This window comes from Eupeodes corollae, chromosome 1 (genome assembly GCF_945859685.1).
Source record: "Eupeodes corollae chromosome 1, idEupCoro1.1, whole genome shotgun sequence".
Lineage (NCBI taxonomy): Eukaryota > Metazoa > Arthropoda > Insecta > Diptera > Syrphidae > Eupeodes > Eupeodes corollae.
Window position 1 is genome coordinate 80,451,605 of NC_079147.1, and position 23,612 is coordinate 80,475,216.

A 23,612-nucleotide genomic window follows, 5' to 3' on the forward strand; every position below is an offset into this window, starting at 1 on the left:
AGGTCCAATTGAAGAAGCCCGACCATCGTTAAATTGGGTTTCAGAGCAGTTTGAATTGTACAAAGATTTTTGGGAAAAAAAAACACATTTTCTGACCATTTACAAACTAGAGTGACAAAATATGATATTGCGAAACCAGCCTGGACAGCCACTTAAACGAAGTTAGTTAAAATGTATTACGTCAACTTTCAGTGATTTTAATTTTCAAAAACCACGTGCATATATAACGCTTTTTGATGCTATCTTAATTTATAAAGTAGCTTAATAAAGTCCGTGATGGTTTTCAACATCTATAATCCCTATAATCGTATAATATATTCGAAAAATCTTTATAAGTTTAAGACTTCACCTGTCGTACAAAAATCTAAAAGAACCGCTAAACCATTTATACTAAATTGGTTTTCAATAGAAAACCACAAAACGGTTTGAAAGTAAGTTTTGTTCTTGTAACGAATCTGTTGACCTAAGAATCTAATATATAAAATTCTTCTGCCACAGTGTTAGTTGCCATACTCCTCCGAAACGGCTTAACCAATTTCAATGAAATTTTCCATAAAAATTCGGTAGGTCTGAGAATAGGTTTTTATCTACTTTTTATATTCCTAGGTGTTATTGTTTAATTGCATCAACATCGCACAAGGTGCAACGAACTTAAAATAATATTCAGTGACGCTTTGTTTTGTACAATGAAGCATTGATGTCTATTGAGGATCTTTGCGTTATCATTGCCAACTTTCCACTCAGTCGTTTCGGTAGGTATGCATTCACCAAATCGAATTGCATCTGATTTAATAGACACTGAATTGAATCGTGAACTACAATACAATACTGTAAAAATGGCAGCGATTGTTGCTCGCAATGTCCCACTATTAAAATGAAGAAAGAACCATTTTGGACCACATCATGCTCGCAGTTTCGACAGGGATAGGTGGATTCTTTTTTTTGGAGGTACCAGGTGGAACTGACGAAACATTCCTTATTCACTAATTCTTACTAAAATACTATCAAATAATGGTATCGCATCTTATGGCATTGCGGCAACTTTATTAGATGGAGGCAGAACAGCTCATCCAGTATTTAAACTGCCACTAAATATTCAAAATAACCCAGACGCTGTTCAGATACAACATTTGTCAGCAGGAGACTTGGTGTTATACAAATCTCTTGATACAGTTTGTGATGCTTCTGAAGCTGTTAATAATCTTAGTGAGTTTTTTAACTCATTGGATTTACCAGGAATGCCACCGCATAATTTACAACTGAAGGTTGGATCTCTGGTAATTTTGTTTCGTAATTTGATTAGTAATTACAAAATAAAGAAAAATGTTATCGAAGCCATTATTCTAAATGGCAAATCCCGAGGTGAAAATATTTTACTACGGCGAATCCCTTTTATACCCACAGATGTGACAATTGAATTCAAACGTCTTCAATTTCCAATTTTATGTATATGACAGCACAACGTTTGGCGAGTCAGCTAGTTTTATTATATAAAATGTTTAATACATATTAAAAATAATAAAAAATGTTGAAATCGGAATATTGACCAAATAGTAAAAATTAAAGCACTAAAAATGTAGTCAAAAACTTAAACTTAAACTTAAACTTAAACAAAAACAAAAAATGTGACAGAAACATTTTAAGGTGAGATTTAAAAAAGTATTGTCATCATTGTTGAACAGACTAAATAACGTAATTTCGTCGACCTGTGTAATTAATATGAATATTTGCTCTTACTCTTTAAGTGTTAAAAAAAGAAAAAAATGTGTGTGAAGTTCTCTAAATACTTGATTTAAGCCAACATTTTTCCATAGGAAAAAAAAGACGTACTAAAATTAATATCCACAGAATTTGGTATGCTGCTATCAACATATTTCTTTTAAATATTTTCAAATTGCGGATTTTCCTAAAAGTTGACTTCAAGGTTCTTCAAAATTTATTCAAAAAATTACTCCAAAAGATCAACGAACTTTTCTTCAGTAGTTTTTTTTATATATCTATAGTTGATTAACATTAAACAGCCTAATCTAGTCCTATAAGATTTAAACAAGAATATTTGACACTTCCAATAAGTCCATGTTAATAAATTCCCTTATTTAATGTAGTCATATTTTTGATTCGTTTACATGAATTTCAAATGTCTTACCATCACTTAAGCCTGCCTTAAAATGGACATGAACAGCAGTAGAGTAGGCTTTTTTAAAACTTCCGTAAAACAAAGTAAACAAAAATGGTTTGAGAAAATGAACACCTGAGCAAATTGATTTGATTAGTCCAAGCACCACAACCAAAAATATTAAAATTATTTTTTTTCTCTTTTAAACAAAAGCAGTTTTCTGTGAATAATGTAACGAAAGATGTTTTAACAAGCTTCAAAGGCGTTTTATCTGAATTATAATTTTTGATTGTATGTTTCCGAAAAAGGTGTGAATTATTAATAAATTTGATTGGTCGAAAAGGTTAAAAAATAAATAAAAATGTATTAATTATTATTTTGTTTTTTGATTGTATTGTTTTTGTTTTTTATAAAGAGTAATACAAAATGAAAAATTGTTAAAGCAAAGTTTAATTGAAAGAAAATAAAATAATAATTATTGTGTAGCAATTTTTTATGATTTGAGGAAAATTTTGAAAAAGATAGACAACTGCAATAGTTAGTAGCCAATGAAGAAGAAACTTAAAATTTTCTCAAGAAAGAAGGAAAAAGATTAAGCAAGAAAAATATTTATAAAAAAAAAACTAAGCAAATTTGAATACAGCTTCCATTTAAAACTTGAGAATAAGAATCAACAAAATAAAAATAAACAACAAATGACGAGAGCATATCAACGAATTTAAAATTAAAACAATTTTTCATTTTGTATTAATAAATAATAATAATTTATTTCCATTAATTCTAAAAACTGAATTTTTAAATTCCAATTACAATATTATTTTAATTTTGTAAGCATAAATATTTATAAATATGTTTTTAATTTTGTTTTGTTTATATTTGTTACGAATCACAATTGCTGCGCAAATAAATTTTTAAATATTAATTTTGATAATAAGCAAACAAAATAAAAGATTTTGTCAAAATAAATTCTTCTTAAGAATATTAGTTAAATATTTTAACATAAATAAATATTGAAATTAAAAAAAAATAAAATAAGGAATATATTATTATGTAATGTAATTTTTAAATATTTTTGAGTGCATATATTTACTACTCTACGAGTTATGGATAATTAAATTGATTTCCGAAGCAGATGGCTTCTTTACCTGAGGACTAATACCGAGCATTTTCAATGAGGGTGGAACATTAAGGCCGTCTGGGATTCGAACATGGCCAAAGTCAACTGTGAAAGCCTCGCACCAAACACCAAAATGACCAATATCGAATATGGTTAGATCGGCTGGGAGGGTTAGAACAATGGTCTTCTGGTCGTATCGACGTAATGCGTTTTCCTTGCCATTTTCATCGGGAATCCGGAGTCCTTGTGGGGAGGGTTTGGGACCGCGGCCAACCCAGAATTTGGCATCTAAAATCAACACAAAACAATAACAATAAATTCTAAGCTTTTTTTTTTTGGGTTATTATTTCGAACCTGGTGCTTCACCATCATAACTGAAATTTGGAATCAGCAAAGTTTGAGCATCAACAATCACAATACTGTCTGATCGAACACCATGAACTCCCTGGAGTGAAGCGATCTTCTGGGGTCTTGGGAAGTCTAGATTTGGTGGAATAGAAACGTCTCCGAAGTTGACGGAAAATTCATCACACCACACGGAAAACCATTTGATGTCCCGTAGAGTTTTTCCTTCTGGGAGGGATAATGTGATGTCCTTGTTGCGATAGCGACGTGTTAACGAAGAAGTTCCACCTCGTTCATCTCGGAGACGACTGGCACCCTCATTAGTGGGTTTCTTTGAGTTTCCAACATAGAAGTAGGCAGCTTTGGAAAATTTGAATATTTTTAGTAAAAAGACAATTTTGAGTTTGAATTAGTTTTTAAAATTATATACCTGGAGCATCTCCATCGTAGTTGAAGTTTTTCAAAAATATTGTTCGCGAATCAACGGCATAAACATCACCACCAACACCATGGTGAAGACGTTTCAGAGATCCAATTTTTGTGCCATAATATGGGAATGAAGCTTGAGTTTTTGGAATAACTGAAAGAAAGAAATAAGTACATGAGTTAAGCTTTACACTATTTAGAAATATTCTAATTGTTCGAAAATCTGAATCCTTTGTGTTATTAGGAAGCTAAAAAATTGTACTTAAATTCTACATTTAAACACGTCTTAAAAGTGACAGTTTATAGAAAAAACAAACGAACCTAAATCTGGGGAACGGATCTATAAATTTGAAATGTCAGAATCTCGAATGAAGATTTGTGATTTGTACCTAAATTTGTTTTAAATTATCAAAAGTTGTTTCTTATTAGTAACTAATTTATTAAAACGTCTTGAACAACTTGCTTAATAGTTTTGAGTGTTGAATAACATAACAAACATCAAACAACTAATTTGTTATTTTTTGTTTTTCTTAGGACTTGTTTTGAAATTTTCAAAATGCAAAGCTTGTGAAAAAAAAAATTATTTTTTAGGTGTTACAGCCAATGATTTATAATATTTTTGTAGATTCACTTTAAAGAAACTTTTTAAATCGTAACTATTTTCTTAATAGTCATTTTTATGCAAAGCAGCAGAATTGTTTAATCCATATTTATTTATCTTAAGCAGAACTCTTGACTCAGATTGTGAAATAAACATTCAAACCTGACTCCATTAACTCAGGTAGATATTACAAATATATTATTAACAACTACCCTATAGTGAGAAAATTACTATTTGTTCCTTTTTAAACAATAAAATAAATAACAACAAAAAATATAACGAAAACAAATTTACGTAAACGATATTTTTATTCAAATTTTAGTGCCAAATTTAAAAATATAATATTATTTTTGTTGTGAAATACCATGTACAGTGGACTATTTGAACACCTTTAGTTGGATAAAAAATAATAACATACAAAAAATTAATGAATAAGTCATTGTTTCTTATTCTCATCTAATTTTTGTACACATTCAAGTTCGTTGACATTTAGATTTCAAAAAAATATATAAAGCGATCACAAACACCATTGAATGTTATTCGAAAAAAAAAGAATACAAAAAATATTTTAAAAAAATTGCATAGTAAATAAAATTTAAATAAAGAAAAATGTTGTAGAAAATAGTAAGTTATTTGTTTTAAATCTATGTCAAAGTAAATTGAAGAGCCCGTTTTAAATATTTGCAATCCACAGACTCCAAAACTTGAAAACACATTTGAAGAACCAGCTCCTTAGACATTCTTAACTTAAAATTTGAAGTATTTATTAATTGGTTGTCATGATAGTTTTTTTTAATAATAAGCGCACTTAAGTAAGTTGCAGAAGCACCAGCCCAGCATTGGAAGTTATACTCAAGCTTTGGACGTATATAAGTCTTGTAGATAACAACCAATTCAGAGGGGGAGAAAAACTTCTTGCATCGCCTTAGAAAACCCAAACATCTTGCGTCATTTTTGGCGAAATCGCTTATGTGATCGTTCCACAAAAGGTGATTAGTGATACACATACCAAGAATATCGAGATGTTTAGTCTCCTTGATGCAAAAGCCATCTATGGATAATGGAAAGAGAAGTATAACTCGCTTTAACGATAGAAGACAGCATTGGGTTTTCGAAGCATTAAATTGCACGCGGTTTCTTATTCCCCATTGTACAATGCTGTTTAGGTCAGAATTTAATGAGCTTATCATATTTTGCCGTTGCAGTTCCACATCCGAAGAAGAGGAATGTGAATCTGAAAACGAATATAAAAAGCTAAAAGTGCTATCGCCAGCGAAACAATGTATTCAATTAGAAGTTGCAGACAGGAGATTATTAATGCAAATGAGAAAGAGTGTTGGAGATAGAACAGAGCCCTGGGGCACACCACACCAGCATTTATTTTGTAGATTTCAGACTTGAATCCATCCAATACAACTTGCATTGAACAATTCGAAAGGTAATTACTAATCCAATTATGGAGGGATTGATGAAAACCCAAAGCACGCATTTTTGATAAGAGAGCAATATGCCAAACCCTATCAAATGCTTTTGAAATACCAAGTGCAATAATATTACTTTCTCCAAAGCGGTATAAAGATTTGCTCTACTTTTCGGTGAGATGAACCATGAGATCACCAGTGCTACGGTATTGTCGGTCATTAAAAAGCTTTCGATCTTCGAGATATTTCTTGAGCTGATAATTATTCAGTGTTTCCATGACCTTGGAAAGAAGGGACCTAAGTGCAATCGTCGGTGATTAGATGGCGAAGAAAATTCGCCTTATTCATATCTTATGCAAACGACCTTTAACTGTGGTCAAAAACTCATTAATACCTTAGAAAATATTTAGCATAGTAATAATATGTCCAATGAAACAATAGGAATTATAACTCCTTGAGTTGTTTATTGTGGCTTAGTTTTAAGGACAGTTTTCGAAAATGTAAGAATGCGACAAAAACAGCGAACTTTTCCTTCCAGAGCTGGTTATTAAATATTAAATAAGAACTTGTTTACTAAACTTTGGAAAAAAAAGTTAGTCCATATACTAAAATTAAACATTTTTCAATATTAAATATTACCACATACTTCAGACTTTCTCAGACGACGACGTTTAAAACTGTCAAATGTCAGAGATATACTCAAAAACAAATATCTCACGAATACATAATTTTGTCGATTTTCAGAGAGTTGTGTATGATGTTATTCTAAAGGGTAGTTAAATGTTAAGGTCCAATGTTGATTTAAAATAAAACATACATTATTTAGGAAATAAGTGTTATTTCTTTTTATTATGATAAAATGGTGTAGTTCAATTATGTATGGAACAAAATAATTGCCAATTGGCCACCGTGACTTCGGCGGTACACCTAAATCCAATGGTCAATATTTTCGATGGCAATGAGGCATTGATGTTCTGTGCCTTTAATATGCCTCATTATTTCATTCTTTAAGTCTTGAATTATTGCTGGCTAATTAACGTATACCTTTTATTTCAACTAACTCCAATGAAAGAAGTCCAATATTAAATCAAATGATCCTGGCGGCCAATTGACATCGCCACTACTTGAGATAACATGGCCATTGAACTTGTCACCCAAAAGATCCATTGTTTTTATAACTGTGTGGCTACTGTCAAAACCACATATTGTCCACATCCATACTTTCCAATTCAGGTCATTAAAAGTTCGTTGTCGTCTCACGATAATGAAAACCATTTACAGTAACTTCCTGACCGGACTCATTATGGAAAAAATACGGCCTATTGATGCTGCCAGCCCATAAACCGCAGCAAACATTCCCTCTCTGTGGGTGCATTAGTTTTTCGACAATCGCTCTTGGCTTATAAGTCGCCTAAAAGCGCCAATTCTGCTTAATACCGAATCCATTGATTTTAAAATATGCCTCATCACTGAAGCTAATTTTCTTCGAAAACTGATCATCCAATGTTAGCACTTCTTGCCACCATTCTGACCCTTGACGACAGCAAGAGGCTTTATTTCTTTAGTCAACTGCAACTTGTTTTCATATCTTCTACATATCTTTTTGGATTGTACGCTTATTTGGACAATTATATTGAACAAAAAATCACAAAGTGGACGATATGAAGTTTGATTTGAACATCCATTTTCAGAATATATTCAGAATATAACTTTAACGCGTAGTTCGTTTCTGTATCTTTTCATGGTTTAAATTGAATAAGTCTAAAATTGAGAAATGTTACATGAAATGCAGAAAAAAAGTTTGACGTTTAGGTGTGGGTCATATTCAACATCTGCCCTTAAAATTTAACCATACTTTTATAAATAAACTGGTACTCGATTGCCGATCGCAGTATAGCCAAAACTTATAAAAATATTTAAATTTTTGTTTATTTCTATGAGTTTTAAACTTATACAAATTATCTTTAAATTGAGCCTACGGACACTTGTAAATATAAGGGTTTTCAAATAACAGCTTTTCCAAAACTAGCTTTTATACGATTTTTTTTCAAATTCAAAAAGTGAAAAACAGTATTATTGAGTGATCTTTTTTAATCAAAATGTTTTGTCTACTTTTGGAAATTAAAAACGTGGATGGGACAGATAACTTCCCTTTTTGCCCTTTAGAATGACTATTTTTTGCTATAAGCTCTATTATCATCTAAGGAACTTCGAAGAGTATGCAGTCTATAATTGAAGTTTAAGCTTATTTTTGTCGAGGTTTTCTGACCTTTTTAGGCTTACATTTTTCTACAAGAAAATTATCAATTGCGTTTTTCGAAAAAAAGATTATAAAATGTGTTAACAATACAGTCTGATAAGAACTAGGGCCTAGTGACTTAAAACTGTCATTTCTGTGCGCGAGTTATGTCAGGGATCGATACCGAATCTAACCCTTTTCATGACATGAATTATTACTCTTTGAGTATTTGTCAATTCATTGCAAGAAGCAGTACCCGTAAAAAAAAAAACTTTTGGTTTGAACAGTTAGGGATTGAACCCCAGCCCTGGCATGACGGTCCTATGCACTTTAAAAGTCCTTTCTTCGCATCCATGGTTTATTATCTGCAAACCAAAACTTATTTAAATAAGTCAATACCTCTGCTGGTTCATACGAAATAGCCAAGGAAAAAATTTTCCCGAACGAACTCAGAGGCGTCTCTCTAAAAATTATTGATCTAGATTTAAGAAACCTTAAAACCGCTTGAAAACTCAAACTTACTGCACTTTTCGAATATTTCGTTTGAAAACAGAAAATACATCACATTTTTAATGTCTAATTTTCCAGTTTTTATAAAAAAAAGAATATAAAATAAAAAGAAAATAAAAATGACAAGTTATTAAAGCATTAAATATTTTTTTGGTAAAGATTGTGAAGTTATTAACGTTTAAAAAGTAGTCTCGTAGGTGAGGAAATTAAAATCTAAACAAAGGTCAAATTTTGAAAAGTTTTACCCCTTTTTAACATTTTATAAATACCACAAACTCATTTTCCATTATATGTATATACTTTCTCTCACTTAAGCCAAATATGATTTTCCCAGGTTAAGAAACAACTTATTGTTCGAAGGAAAAAAATTAATGATTTATTATGCCTACCATTCTATTTTTATATGAAAAACATGTTTCTTCTTTTATTATTAATTAAAAAACCTGACAACTAAGAGATTAAAAAAATAAATAAATACAACTAATTTACATATAACGAGGATTTCAAGTGGTAATTATCCGTTGATTCAATTTTAATTATAATAAATGCTCACGCTCTTCACCTGGCCAAGACACTCTTCAGAATCCACTACAGATAGTGATACCACTACGAGTATGAATGTTCAAAACATTAAACGAAACCTTTGCCACGTTAATTAACCGCAAATGACCATTGAAAGTGAGACTTGTTATAAACTTAATAATGAATTTAATTCTCACCTATTATTTTGTAATATTTTATAAGAAGGTATTATTCATTTTACACGAGTCTTCACTCCCACACTTTTTATTCAATGAAGAAAAAGTAGACATATCCATTGTTTCAAAGATGAATGATGTATCTTCATCCATCATCCAACATTTAAATCAACTATTTGAATCTTAGACAATTGAAGAAGCTTGAAATTCGAGAAATATACAAACATTAAAAAAGATAGGTTCAGAAAAATAGAGGTACATATATACTTTCCATTAAAAATATGTTAATTTGTTTATGTTGTTATTTTTTCTTACTTTTTGTTTGTTATTTTTGCCGGGATTAATTGATATGACATACAAAACGTAAACATGTTTAAGTTAATTTTAATTTATTCAAAAAGAATTGTGAAAAATATGCGCAATTTGATACCACTTTAAGTCAGAAAATATAAAAATAAGAAACAAAAAAAAAAAAACAATTGGAATTAAAAAAAGAGTTAACGATGAAATTGAGAATTGGACTTTGTTTATCATGATCATGAGAATTAATACAATATTTTATTTGTTTCTTTTTTTTCATTAAAAATAATTTAACCCAAAATGGAAATTTTAAGTAATAAAAATGGAAAATTTTAAGATTACGTTACAGACTTAATTCCTGTCGTTATTTTATTTTAAATACAAATGAGATGACGACCCTCAAGCGAATAATATTTATGGTTTTAATACAAATATTTCGTTATAACTTTCAATTATAGGAATTCATTAATATTGTGACTCAAGTCAGTAGTTTTATTTAACTCAAACAATTCAACATTTGATATTAATTTATAAAAAATTCCAAACACTGCATTACGCATGAAGTCCTAAAATGGTCTTGGTTTATTGGAATGAAGTTTTAACCAGATGATAGTTACAAAGTTGCTGGGAAAATTAAATGTATATAAGCCGACACTGATAACTTCCCATCCCATCTGTAGATTTGTTTAAAACTTTAACAATATCTTTCTTTGTCCTCATAATCCTTTACTCGAAAACCATTTCATATCAGTTTTTTGTTGTTTCTGAAGGTTTCCAGTTATTTTTTCTTAAAACTTAACTAAAAATCACCAATAAAATTTTCCGTGTTCTAAAATAGTTTCATTTCAAAATCTATGTTCGTTAACAAAATTTTTAGTTCAAAAAGCATTTTTTACCAATTTCAGAAGCATTTATTGTATTTGTATTTCATATATAAACAAATACAGATTAGGGTTTTTAAGAATAATATTTAAGCGCAGAATGAAATAGTTTAGACAGTAGAAGACAATACATTCATTTATTCACCGAAAATCGAATATTGGTTTTTACCAATTTTGGGCAATATTTCCTGTAAATTTTCAATTTGATGAAATTAATTTGAAGCTTATATTTTGTAATGGGTCCGATTTGTCAAATTGAAAATTTTGACATTTCTCGACGTTTCAAGGTCAATAGAGTCGAAATAAAAGATTTTTAGAAAGATGTCTGTGCGTGCGTGTGTACGTACGTTCGCGACGTTTTTTTCGTTGTCCATAGCTCAAGAACCAAAAGAGATATCGACTCCAAATAAATTTTGTTATACAGATAATAAGGCAGAAAGATGCAGAAAGGACTCTCAAGAAATTTGCGTGGGTGGTTTTTGTTTCCATAGCAGTTTAAAAAAAAGGTGAAAATTTTGGTTAACCCTGAATATCTTACGAACCAAAAACGCTAGAGACTTGAATTAAATTTTATATAATAAATTGTAACGTGATCTCAAAGAAATATATTTTTTGAAAAAAATCTATCTAACGATTTTTTTTATAAATCAAAAAAACTGAAAAAAAAAATTTGTCACCTCTAAAATTTAACGACTAAAATATAATTTCATGTCCAAAACAATTTTGAGCAACGGAGAACAATGTTTTTGAAATCTGATAAAATTTTGAGAAAAATCGAATTGACAGTTTTTTTTATAAAAAATAAAAATCTAAAAAAAAACATTACTCAAAGTTGGTAAAAAATGAATATCGACTCAAATATCTTTTCAAGAACTTGAAATTTAGGCCTAAAACTTATTTTATTTTATAACAAATATTGTTTTTAACATTCGATAAAATTTTGAAAAAAATCGAATTGACAGTTTTTTTACAAAAAATAAAAACCTAAAAAAAAAATAATAAAAGTTGGTAAAAATTCATTTTCGACTCAAATATCTTTTCAAAACTTTAACATATTGGCTTAGATTCACTTTTATCTTTCAAAAACTATTGTTTTCAACGTGCAGTAAGATTTTGAAAAAAACCTAAATGATAGTTTTTTTACAAAAAATTAAAAACCGAAAAAAAATAACAAAACTTGGTAAAAATTGAATATCGACTCAAATATCTTTTCAAAACTTTGAGATATTGGCTTTAATTTACATTTATCTTTCAAAAAATATTGTTGTCAACATTCAGTAAAATTTTGAAAAAAATCAAATTGATAGTTTTTGTACCAAAAATTAAAAACCTAAAAAAATTTAACAAAAGTTGGTAATAATTGATTTTCGACTCAAATATCTTTTCAAAAATTTTAGATATTGGCTTTAAACTTATTTATTTTACAGAAAATATTGTTTTCAATATTTTATGATTTTTATATAAAAATTTAACAGTCCGTTTTTTCATAAAAAATAAAATCTACAAAAAATAGTTCGCAAATTTGGTAAAAATTGATACGAGTACATATAGACAAACTTTTAAGCAAGACAAATCGACAGACGGGATGGGAAGTTATCAGTGTGGGTCGCATCCCAGCCTCTTTTTAATTTTTGAAACGCAATATTAGTCGAAAACCAATTTTTGCCAAAATTGTCAATTCGGTTTTATCAAAACTTTATACGATGTCAAAAACGTTATTCTTCGTTGCATACAACTATTTTGGTTTCGTAAAATATTCGAGGCGACAATAATTATCTATGTTCAGTTTTTTTTTTATTTATAAAAACATTGTTTGGACTTTTTTAAATTTATAGCACTTAGAAATCACGTCACAATATAATATAAAAATTAATTGAAAGCGCTAGCGATATTGGTTCATGAGAAATTTTGGGTTAAAACCAATACAATTTTTTGAGAGCCCTTTATGCATCTTTCTGCATATCTTAATTTTTTTTCAGATAACTCCCATATTACAATAACATTTATTGAATAAAAACTCCTCAAAACAAAATAGGGGCCACCCAAGATTTTTTTTGTATTTTACATAAAAAATACTTAATTGGTGAAAATTGCGGAAGCCCAGCATTTTGCTTTGAATAACAATTTTACCGATACCTCAAGTGAAAGGAAAAAAGCCTGTCTCTTGAAAAAACGATCAATGCAAAAATCGTTCCATATGTTTTCTCAGCCCGATTCTAGTGTTGTTGGTAAGTTTTTCTTTATTTAATTGTTGTTCTTTATTTCACCGTGATTAAACGTAATTACAATGCCCGGTCTTAGACGCCATTTGGATACTGAAAACGCAATAAGAGCAAAGAGTGTTGCTAACAGCCCGTTCACACAATTCGATATTTGTACCGTATCGGATATTTTTTTCCATTTGTTGTCTATATAGATAAGACATAGATATAGCTGTACATTTAGAAGCAGTTGGAAGTCTCTCTACTGACTCGTTTTTGGCAGCTCTCGATAGATTTGTAGGACGAAGTGGTGTGCCCCAACAGCTTTTTTTCCGACAATGGTACTAATTTTGTCGCTGCTAATAAAGTTCTTACTAATGAAATTCGAAAGGTTTTGGCAGACTCAACCTCGGACGCTGAAAAAACGTACTTGCCTAGGAATTTGAAATGGAACTTTATCCCACCAGGTTCTCCTCATATGGGCGGCCTTTGGGAGGCCGGAATAAAGTCCTTTAAAACTCATTTTAAGAAAGTTGTTGGAAACTCTATAGTTTTTCCATTGGAGTGTTTAGACGGTAAGGTTATTTAACCGTACACCGTACTCAACCCTACACCGACGACCCACTACGACTACATACTAGCAATAAATCATTCGACAGTAGCCCAGACGAAAAATGACGCAATATCGGTCAAAATATCGAATCGTCTGAACGCACTGTCTTTAAATACATTGCCACTATAAGCCGAATCGGTTTTCTTACCGGACGACCGAAAACGATTTGCAGAGACAAAACCGAATGACAAAATCGACCTAATCGGTAATTTTACCCTATACAGTTAAACGCCGTATCGTCTGAATACACTCATTTAAATTATATTGACACTGGCGTACACGGTAAAATCGACGATACGGCAAAACCGCCGATTCGGGATCGTGTGAACGGGCTCTAATTAAATCGGTGTGTCCGGTGAATTATCCGAACCGTGTGGGAACGCTTCCAGGAAACCGTGAGTGTAGCAAAGAGACCAAGATCAGGAAGAATTCGGGCCACAACCCAGCAAGAAGACCAGTTCATTCGAATAACAGCCGGTCGAAAGCGTATCATAACCGGCCGGGATTTTCAAACTCAACTGTGGCAGTCGATTGGCATCACATCAGTGATCAAATCATTCGCAATCGACTCCACTAAGATGTTCAACGTTCCAGAGCGTGTGCTATTCAGCCCAAACTTACACTGGCCTATCAGACAGAGCTTAGGGTACGCCCGTGACAAATTAAATTGAACCTTATACAACTGGAGGTCTGTACTCTGTAGAGACGAATGCAAAATCAAATTTTTTAGTAATGATGACCGAGTACGAGTGTGAAGAAGGGCAGGTCAACGTTTTACCAATCCGTACATTCACGGAAGTGACCGATTTGGGGGCCCCAGTATTATTGTATGGGCTGGAAAAGTTTGCTAAGCAAAACAGAGCTGATTATTTTGAATGAGGCCATTGTTACCGCCGCCAGTTACATTGAAAGTTGTGCTCCCATTTTCACAAAGAGTTGACGATGGGTTTGTTGTTATTCATAACAATGCTCACCCGCATATGAGACGTAATACGAAATCAGCTATTTCTGACGTCAATACAGAGCACAGACCTCAATCCGATCGCGCAATGATAGGACCAGTTTAAAAGAAGCATAAAAAAGCCACCATAGTGTCAGCACTGCACAGGAGCTTATAAAAGGGTTAAGCCTGAAAGATTGAAAGCGTACCAGATAGGCTTATACAATGCATACAGAGTAAAGTCGGCCCTACACGCTACTAGCAAAAGACATAAGCCAAAAATCGTCACAAAAAATAGTGATTTTTATTTTTTGTAAACTTTCCTTTAAAAATGTTATTTTTTAGTGTAACTTGAATAAAGAATTTTTGGCCGTGGTAAAAGTGTATATACTATTATTTAATACTTAACTGAAACATAATAACCAAAAACAACAATTTTTTTTCAGACGAAAGCCAAAAAACTCTGTGGGCTCTATTTTGTTTTGAGTAGTTTATTAATTTCCCATAGGAAGTTATTGTAATGGGTCCGATTTGTCATATTGAAAATTTTGACATTTCTCGACGTTTCAAGGTCCCTAGAGTCTAAATACGTCCGTACGTCTGTACGTTTCTACGTTCGCGACGTTTTTTTCGAAAAGATATCGACTTCGACTGTTATATAGATAAGAAGGCAGAAAGGGCTCTGAAGAAAATTGCGTTGGTGGTATTTTTACCATAGCAGTTTTTAAAAAAAGTGAAAATATTGTAACCTGATATCAAACTAATATATTTTTTTGAAAAAAAATGCAACTAACGGTTTTCTTATAAATTAAAAAACTGAAAAAAAAAAAATTTGTCAACTCGAAAATTTTACGAATACAAAATGGTTTTATCTCCGAAATAATTTTGCACAACGAAAAATAAAGTGTTTAACATCTGGTAAAGTTTTGAGAAAAATCGTATTGGAAGTTTTCCTACAAAAAATAAAAACCTAAACAAAAAAATACTATAAGTTGGTAAAAATTGATTTTCGACTCAAATATCTTTTAAAATCTCTAAGATATGGGCTTAAAGTTACTTTTATCTATTAAAAAATATTGTCTTCAATTTTTAACAAAATTTTAAGAAAAATCGAATCTACAGATGTTTTCTTACAAAAAATAAAAACTTAAAAGAAAATTTAACAAAAGTTGTTAAAAATTGATTTTCGACTCAAATATCTTTTCAAAACTTTGAGATAATGGCTTCCAGCTAGTTTAAGCTTACAAAAAATATCGTTTTCAACTTTCAAACAAATTTTGAGAAAAATTTAATTGACTGTTTTTTTTACAAAAAATAAAAACCCAAACAAAAACATTAAGAAAAGTTGGTGAAAATGTAATGTAATGTAAATGTACCTAACAAAAAAAATACTAAGCTTTTAAACTTTAAACATATTATCTACCAACTCTTTTTATTTTACAGAAAATATTGTTTTCGATATTCGGTAGTTTTTTTTTTATAAAAATCCAACATTTCGTTTTTCATAAAAAATTAAAATCTACAAAAAATAGTACGGAAGTTTGGTAAAAATTGATGTTCGGTTCTTGATAGCTGTCAAGTTAATTTCATTCATAAAATTTTGTTCGACTAAAAATTAATTTAACAAAACTAGATTTTCAAACTAAACTATTACCTTATATGAAAAATATTGTTGGTAATTTTAAAATTTTTAAGAGTAATTTAATTAACAACTTTTTATATCCAACACAAAAAACTACAAACTTTTAAGCGAGACAAATCGTCAAACGGAATTTGAAGTTATCAGTGTGGGTTGCATCCCAGCCTCTTTTTAATATAAACTTTAAATTATTTTCAATGTATTTTAAAAACTAAATATGAGAGCCTTTTGTTTGAACGAAAGATTGATTTCAAAAACAGAAATTACTTTAAAATCGGTTAGCCTTTTCCTGTTAGCATAAATAGTCCAATGTTTTCTTAAGATTTATTTTAAACCATTGAGATCCAACAACTTATTAAGATTTGTTTGAAAATTGAATTTAATACTGAAAATATTTAAACTAAATGTTAAAGATAGGGGTTATCAATTTGCAAGATTATTAAAAAACTAAAAATAAATAAGGTGGCGCAACAGCTCCTTAAGAATCAGAGCCTAGTGACTTACACCTCTAAGCCTGTGTGCGAGTGTAATGTCAGGGATAGAGGGGACCTACAGTTTTTATACCTAATTGGAATGGCTAATTTTAGGATACAAATACCAATGTTTAACTTTATTAAATGTGGCTGATTTAAATAAAAATGTTCTTAAACTAGACTTAAATTTTCTGCCTTAAATTGAAAATTGTTTCTATTATTCTATACTAAAAATATATTTAAATAAGCATTTCATAAAAATGGTGATGTGTGTAATTTAATACGGTATTAATTTTTATATCATACCGTTTTTATACATTTAACAAAAGAACACATTATTTTTCATTTTTTTTTGGTTAGAAAATAATTAAATGATTATATTCATAATTTTATTGAATATGAAAATGACAACTTTTTTGGCAATTTTTAAAAAGATCTTTTACGAAGGCGTTATTTTGTTCATTTTTAGAAACAAAAAATTGATATAAAGTTGCTAAATATGGTAATAAATAATAAAAAAAAATTGATATTTTTATGTTCACTTAAATGATCACTGATTCACAAATATTGTAAAAATGGTCAAGACTAGTTTCAAATAATCATCAGTGTTAAAATAACAACCCACGTTTAAATTTGTATAAAATTATTTATTTTTAAGTGCGATTTTCATTAGTTCTATTTTACTATTAATTGGCTTCTTAATATGGCAAATGCTTACAGTAACAGCTATAAAGTAAATTGATACATTTCATTTGGACATGTTAATGAGATGTCTATTTAACGATCTTGTCTAGACATTGCGGGACACAGAACCATTTTTCGATCCAACTCAATAAAATTCTTATAAAGTAAGGTCTTTAGGGTATACTGTAGTTGCAATTTTATTTCCGTATAAATGCATTTATTTATATTATTTAATATGTTAACTTTTATTAAACGATCAAACTGGTAATCGACCGATATTGACCACCCTTGAATCTGAAGTATGAATTAAAAAACAAAAATCCTTAATTAAGTTACCAAGGCAAAAATAAAATCGCAGCACTCAATTCATTAACTGCGACAATATGGCAATGAAGCCGGGAAAATTAATTAAAATATAAAAATAAATAAACAAATATTCGTAGTAGTAACACAAATATACATTATTCAATAAAAATCAGAGGGGTTGTGGTTATTTAAAGCTATGAATATGGAATAGTTTAATTAATTGATTGTTTATTTTTATAAATACTTTAAGTTCATTCGAGTTGATGGACTAATTACTGAGTTCAGATCATTGTAATTTAAACAGTGTCAATTCTTTTTTTTGTATTTAATAAAGAATGCATGTAAATGTTAACAAGACTAAGAAAGTAATTTCGGATTGCATGAACTTAAAGCCAATAATTGTTTTAATAAAAATTCGATTGAAGATAACTTAGCATCACTTTATTTAAGTGCTTTTTGTGAATATTTTATAAATTCATTAAAATCAAGGTGCATATTTATTTAAAAATAAATAAAACAAGTGTGAATTCTTCTCCAACTCCTCTATTAATAAATCATGACTAATTAATAATTTTGTTAAATATTCATCACTTATCAAATACATAATATGTTGTCATATTTTTTGAACTTAGTCATTATTTTTGTTTTGTTTTTATACATATATGTATATTTCTTCCATCTTTTGAAGATTATGACATATACTTGATTCGAATCTCGTATAATATAGTTAACACAATTTAGAAAATGACATTTGATTTTTATATTTGTTTCTTTTTATAAAAACATCGTGTTCAAGGTTAATATAAACACATAATTATATTAAATTATAAGATGGACTTGTTTATCAAGTAGGTAGATGGTTCGAGTTAGATGAATATCTCATCCATATTTATTTAACAATAATGGATTTATGAGAACATTAATTAACAAATTAGGTGATATCTGCATGATAATACCATAATTATGTATATATATAATTGACTTATAATTTGTTTAATTGTGTTAAGATAAAATTATGTATTTCAACTCGAAATAGTGTCAAAATTGTGAAAAATTATACAGGAACACTCAAATTAAACATTTTACGTATTTTTCCATTCCTCGATTATGCCTAGAGTCGAAATTTATTGATACAAACTTGTCCACGTCGAGTTTTGATTGGAACCATCTCTTGAAATAAAATGAGTTCAATTATCGAATTTGATAAGAAACAAGGTTTTGTTTTAAGTAGAATTTACAGAAAATTCTTGTTTAAGCTTTTAATGGATATTGATACATTTTATGTGAATAAAACAACACCCTGGAACATTCTCTGTCCGACAGACGGCAAATTTCGACATTGTCATTTCATTCATTTAAAAATTGTAACAAAACAAAATGTCAAAACTGTGTTAAATAAATGAATTTTAATCTTATCTTAATCTTATCTTAATCATTCTCTGTCCTGAAAACTCTTATTAAGCGTCTGTTAAAATGTTAAGCTTTCGATGAGTAAGTTAGTAATTCATTAATTGAAATACGATTTCTATTGCAAAGTATGAGTTACATATTCTGAATTTTAAGGCTTTAACTAAGACGTCTATGTTGAGAATATGGAAGACCACTTCTCCAAATTATATAACGGCGATGACGAACCGAAGTCCACTGTAGGGGATCTATAACCACTCAACCAAGGCGACACAGATCAACAATTCCGCCTACCCAACCTCGACGAAGTGAAGATAGATATATCTCTACTTAAGCCAAAAAAAGCAGCTGGAGCTAAGAACATCGCTGCCGAACAATCCAAAGCAGCTGGCGATGACTTGGTAGGGAGCATGCACAAACTCATCTGCAAAATATGGTCGGAAGAAAGCATGCCCGATGAGTGGAATCTCAGCATAGTTTGCCCGATACATAAGAAAGGAGACACTCTAAACTGTGCCAACTACAGTATCATCAGTCTCCTTAACATTGCATATAAGATCCTCTCTGCGCTATTATGTGAACGTCTGAAGCCATTCGTCAACAACCTGATTGGTCCTTATCAGTGTGGCTTCAGACCAGGAAAGTCCACTATCGACCAAATATTCACAGTACGGCAGATCTTGGAAAAAACCCAGGAGCTTCAAATCGATACCCACCATCTCTTTATCGATTATAAAGCCGCGTATGACAGCATCTATAGGGAAATCCTCCACAGAGCAATGTCTAGTTTTGGCATCCCTGTCAAACTTATCCTTTCGTGCAGAATGACGATGGAGAATGTACGATGCTCTATCAAGTTCGGAAAAGATCTCAACGCTGCATTGGATGTCAAAAAAGGTTTAAGATAAGGCGATGCACTGTCATGCGACTTCTTCAATAACGTTCTGGAAAGAATTGTGCAAAACTCAACCGTCAACACTAAAGGCACAATCTTCCAAAGGTCCATTCAATTACTCTGATACGCAGATGATATTGACATAGTTGGAATTTCAAAGCGTGATGTCAGTGGAGCGTTTTTGAGCATTGCGGTGGAAGCGAAGAAGATGGGTTGAGTGGTCCATGAGGGCAAGACCAAGTTTATGCTGTCATCAAAAAAGGACACTGAACGATGACGTCACCATGGACAGCTATAACTCTGAGGTAGTTAAGGACTTTGTCTACCTAGGAACTGCTATAAACACAGACAACGCACAAGCGCTAAAATCAAACGAAGAATAATTCTTGCAAATGGCTGCTTTTTTGGACTTAGAAGGCAATTGAGAAGTAAAGCCCTCTCTCGAACATCTAAAATCACCATCTATAAAACACTCATCATCCCGGTTCTCATCTATGGCGCCTGGACCCTGTCAAAGAAAGATAAGAACGTGTTAGGATGCTTCGAGACAAAAATTCTTCCCGTGGTTTTTGGTTCCGTACGCATAGATGGACAATGGAGGAGAAGATACAACGTCGAACTGTAGGCTCTACAGCGACACTGACCTAGTTAGCAGAATTAAAGTCCAACGGCTTCGATGGCTAGGTCATGTAGAGCGAATGGACATCAACGCTTCAGCCCGGAAGGTCTTCGAATCCAATCCCAAGGGACGGCGCAGTAGAGGAAGACCGCGACTCAGGTGGCGCACCCAGGTGGGAGAGGACCTCAACCAACTTGGCGTGCGAAACTGGAGACATCTAGGTAGGGACCGAGCTGGCTGGAGACGCATGTTGGTTGAGGTCCAGGTCCGCCCGGACTGTAGCCCCAACTTAAGTAAGTAAGTAAGTAAGATAAAACTGCTTTCTGTGATGACCCCAGATGATTTTAAAAACTTTTTGCAAGAGGGTTACTCTAGTATGAGACGAACTGACCGATTTTGAACAGGAATGTGGTCCGACGAGACAATTGAACAAACTCTAATGCGTGGAATGAAAAGTGAGTGGCTTGACACGATGGCATGAAATAACTGAGAGTGTACTTAGCAATGGGTTTTTAGGACTGACTGCTACTCATACAATTTGCTTATCACTCGAAGAATTCACTGCCGTTCTTTTTTCTTTTAGTGAGCAACATGAAGATTTTGGGGAGGCACGTTAAATTAAAGATAATACAGACATTGCAAAGCTGTCAAATTGGTTCCAAAGCCATCCTCCATTTCCAGTTACAAATGAAATCATGTCAATAGCGAGTGGCAACGTTGAAGATGATAAAGTAACTTGCTAGAATGCTTATTCTCTAGGCATGCAGGCAATGGGCCATATAGTGGGCCAACGAGTTTCAGAAGTAGGAAGGGACATACAAATTGAATACTCCGGTTTTTTTCTGTGGACAGTTATAGACACAAAAAAATGCATACCACATTTTTAGGAAATTTAATAAGCATTCTTTTCGTGTGAAAAAATTCCGATAGAGTTATTTAACAAACTAAAACAAGTAGAAACAAATTAATATCATATTTTTTTAGTAAATTTAATAAGCTCTAATTTTGTAGAGGATCATTTTTTGATACTACACGAAAAACTGAAAAAACCGTATGTTTCTCTTCACTGCTGCTAAAGTTATTTTATAAACTATAGGAAACACTAAAAAATATATGAAACCTTTTCTTATAAAATTTAATGAGCTTTACTTTTGTGCAACAAAATTTTTTGATACGGCAAATAGTTTTCGAGAGAAACGTTAAAAACTGAAACAAACTCCATGTTTCTCTTAACTGCCGCTAGAGCTCACGTCGGAATCTTTGGGGACTTTTTTTTCGGTCATCACCAGACACCCCTTAGTAAGTGTGCCAAGTTTGAAAAGTATTTTGTTGGGTTGAAGTCAAATTTTTCCGTTCATTGACTGGAATGCTGGAAGACATTCTGTTTGTGAAAAATGTCTAGATTCTACGATAAGTCAGAAATCAGAATGAGTTTTATTTTTCCCTATGAATTTAGAATTTTATGGCCTTACTGGTTATAAAGTTTAAGAGTTCAAAATTTGTTCGAGTTTGTACGTGTAAAAAGTACCAGTTTTTGAAAACCAAACCTGAAATTTTTCTTAAAATAAGTAAAAGAAGAAATAAAACTTGTGTATTAATACAAATTCATGCAATATTAATATTTCCCAGAAAACGATAATTTTTCTTAAAAACTTGAACTCGAAAACAAACCATTTTACATTAAAAAAAATGTAATATTTAAAAAGAAGTTTAAGTATTTTTTTATGTTTTTTTACTTAAATTATGGAGCATTAGCATAGACCTAATCATTGTAATTATCACTTCGAGATATAACATGATTAAAAATCTTTTCTTGGTTAAGTGCAGTTCTTGTCTATCACCTTTTTTGTAGTGAATTTTTAAACGTTTAATACGTTGTTGAAGCAGATATTATTCCATTTTAATTAATAGTGTACATTATTAAACTAGTCAAATTTTGAAGGATAAAAGATTTTAAAATGACAGCAGCTCAGACAGAGAAAGCTGACACTTTTGTAAAGAAACTTCTTATTGCAAATTCAGTATCTCAAAAAAAATGTCATTTGGATTTTTAATTCAAGTATGTTTATCCATTTTGCCATGGAAATTTCTTATTGAAATTCATGTTGGTAAGAATTCTAGGACCGAGTAAATTAGAACTTTCAAAAGTACCACCCTAACGTATACAAATATCAAATTCTAAACAATGTAACTAAGCTCGAAAAATTACCATATTCAATGAAACATTTATCATAACCCGGTATTTTGCATTAAATGAAACCTCCCACTTACAATAATTTAGTACCTTCTATATGTAGGCATGATAAATAATCAATAAATTACCTCCGAGAAACAAGAATCAGCATCGTAGCAACAGTGAAACAATCAAAACTTCTACAGCAACAAAAAGATATTTCAAACAAACAACAACAACAAAAAAAGGTTAAAACAACGATCACCTTTACCTTGTAAGAGTTTCATTTTATATAGTATTATAGTACGTAGTTAGGTCATTACAGTGGCACGATAAACCAGATTACGATTTGCAGATAAATTCAAACCACACTTCTTCTTCTTCATCTCATCTCATCTCATCTCATCTCATTCCAAACGAACCGTATAACTTTGCTGCATCATCATAATCTATCTTCAATTCAATTTCAACTTATCCGCACTTATCTATCCATCTTTACATTAACCTAGGTAGCTTAGTTAGGTATCTATGAGTATGCATTCATATAACTTATCTACGACAAGACAGTCTCGCTTGGTGTTGTTGCTGCTAGAATGCATTTAAGTTTGTATGTCTTGAATTTTATTGAATCGTGATAATGCGCTTCTCGCTACCTACTTTTTGGAACCTGAAGTATAACGACACTGAAATAAACGGAATAAGCTGAGCTGAGCTGAATACCATTCAAAGCCAAATGACTAGAAGATGATGAGTGCCCCCAAATCCGATTATTTTTTCAGCAATTAAACGCTGCGGTTGCCTAAGTTAGATACAACTTTTATACAAGTTAGTAAGTAAAATGTGATCAAACGTAAATAATGACAGTTGTTCCAAATATTATGTTTCGGTAGCTGTCAAATTCACCAGTGATATACAGCTGTCAAAATATTCAGTCTGATATTTCATGCTTACATTATAAAAATATAAAGCTTTGTCAAAAAAGGAAAAGTTGTAACGTGAATACACTTT

At 31.1% G+C, this 23,612-nt stretch overlaps 1 protein-coding gene across 2 annotated transcripts in view; it reads right to left on the reverse strand.

The window, feature by feature from the left end:
* LOC129953792 (protein Skeletor, isoforms B/C) overlaps positions 1–23,612 on the reverse strand; it is a 49,214-nt gene that overhangs the window by 13,762 nt on the left and 11,840 nt on the right. For both annotated transcript variants that reach the window (XM_056067252.1, XM_056067253.1), the window contains exons 2-4: positions 4,009–4,158; positions 3,588–3,938; positions 3,262–3,521 (exon numbers count right to left, since the gene is read on the reverse strand). In XM_056067252.1, coding sequence (XP_055923227.1) covers positions 3,262–3,521; positions 3,588–3,938; positions 4,009–4,158 — 761 coding nt within the window. The remainder of the gene's footprint in view (positions 1–3,261; positions 3,522–3,587; positions 3,939–4,008; positions 4,159–23,612) is intronic.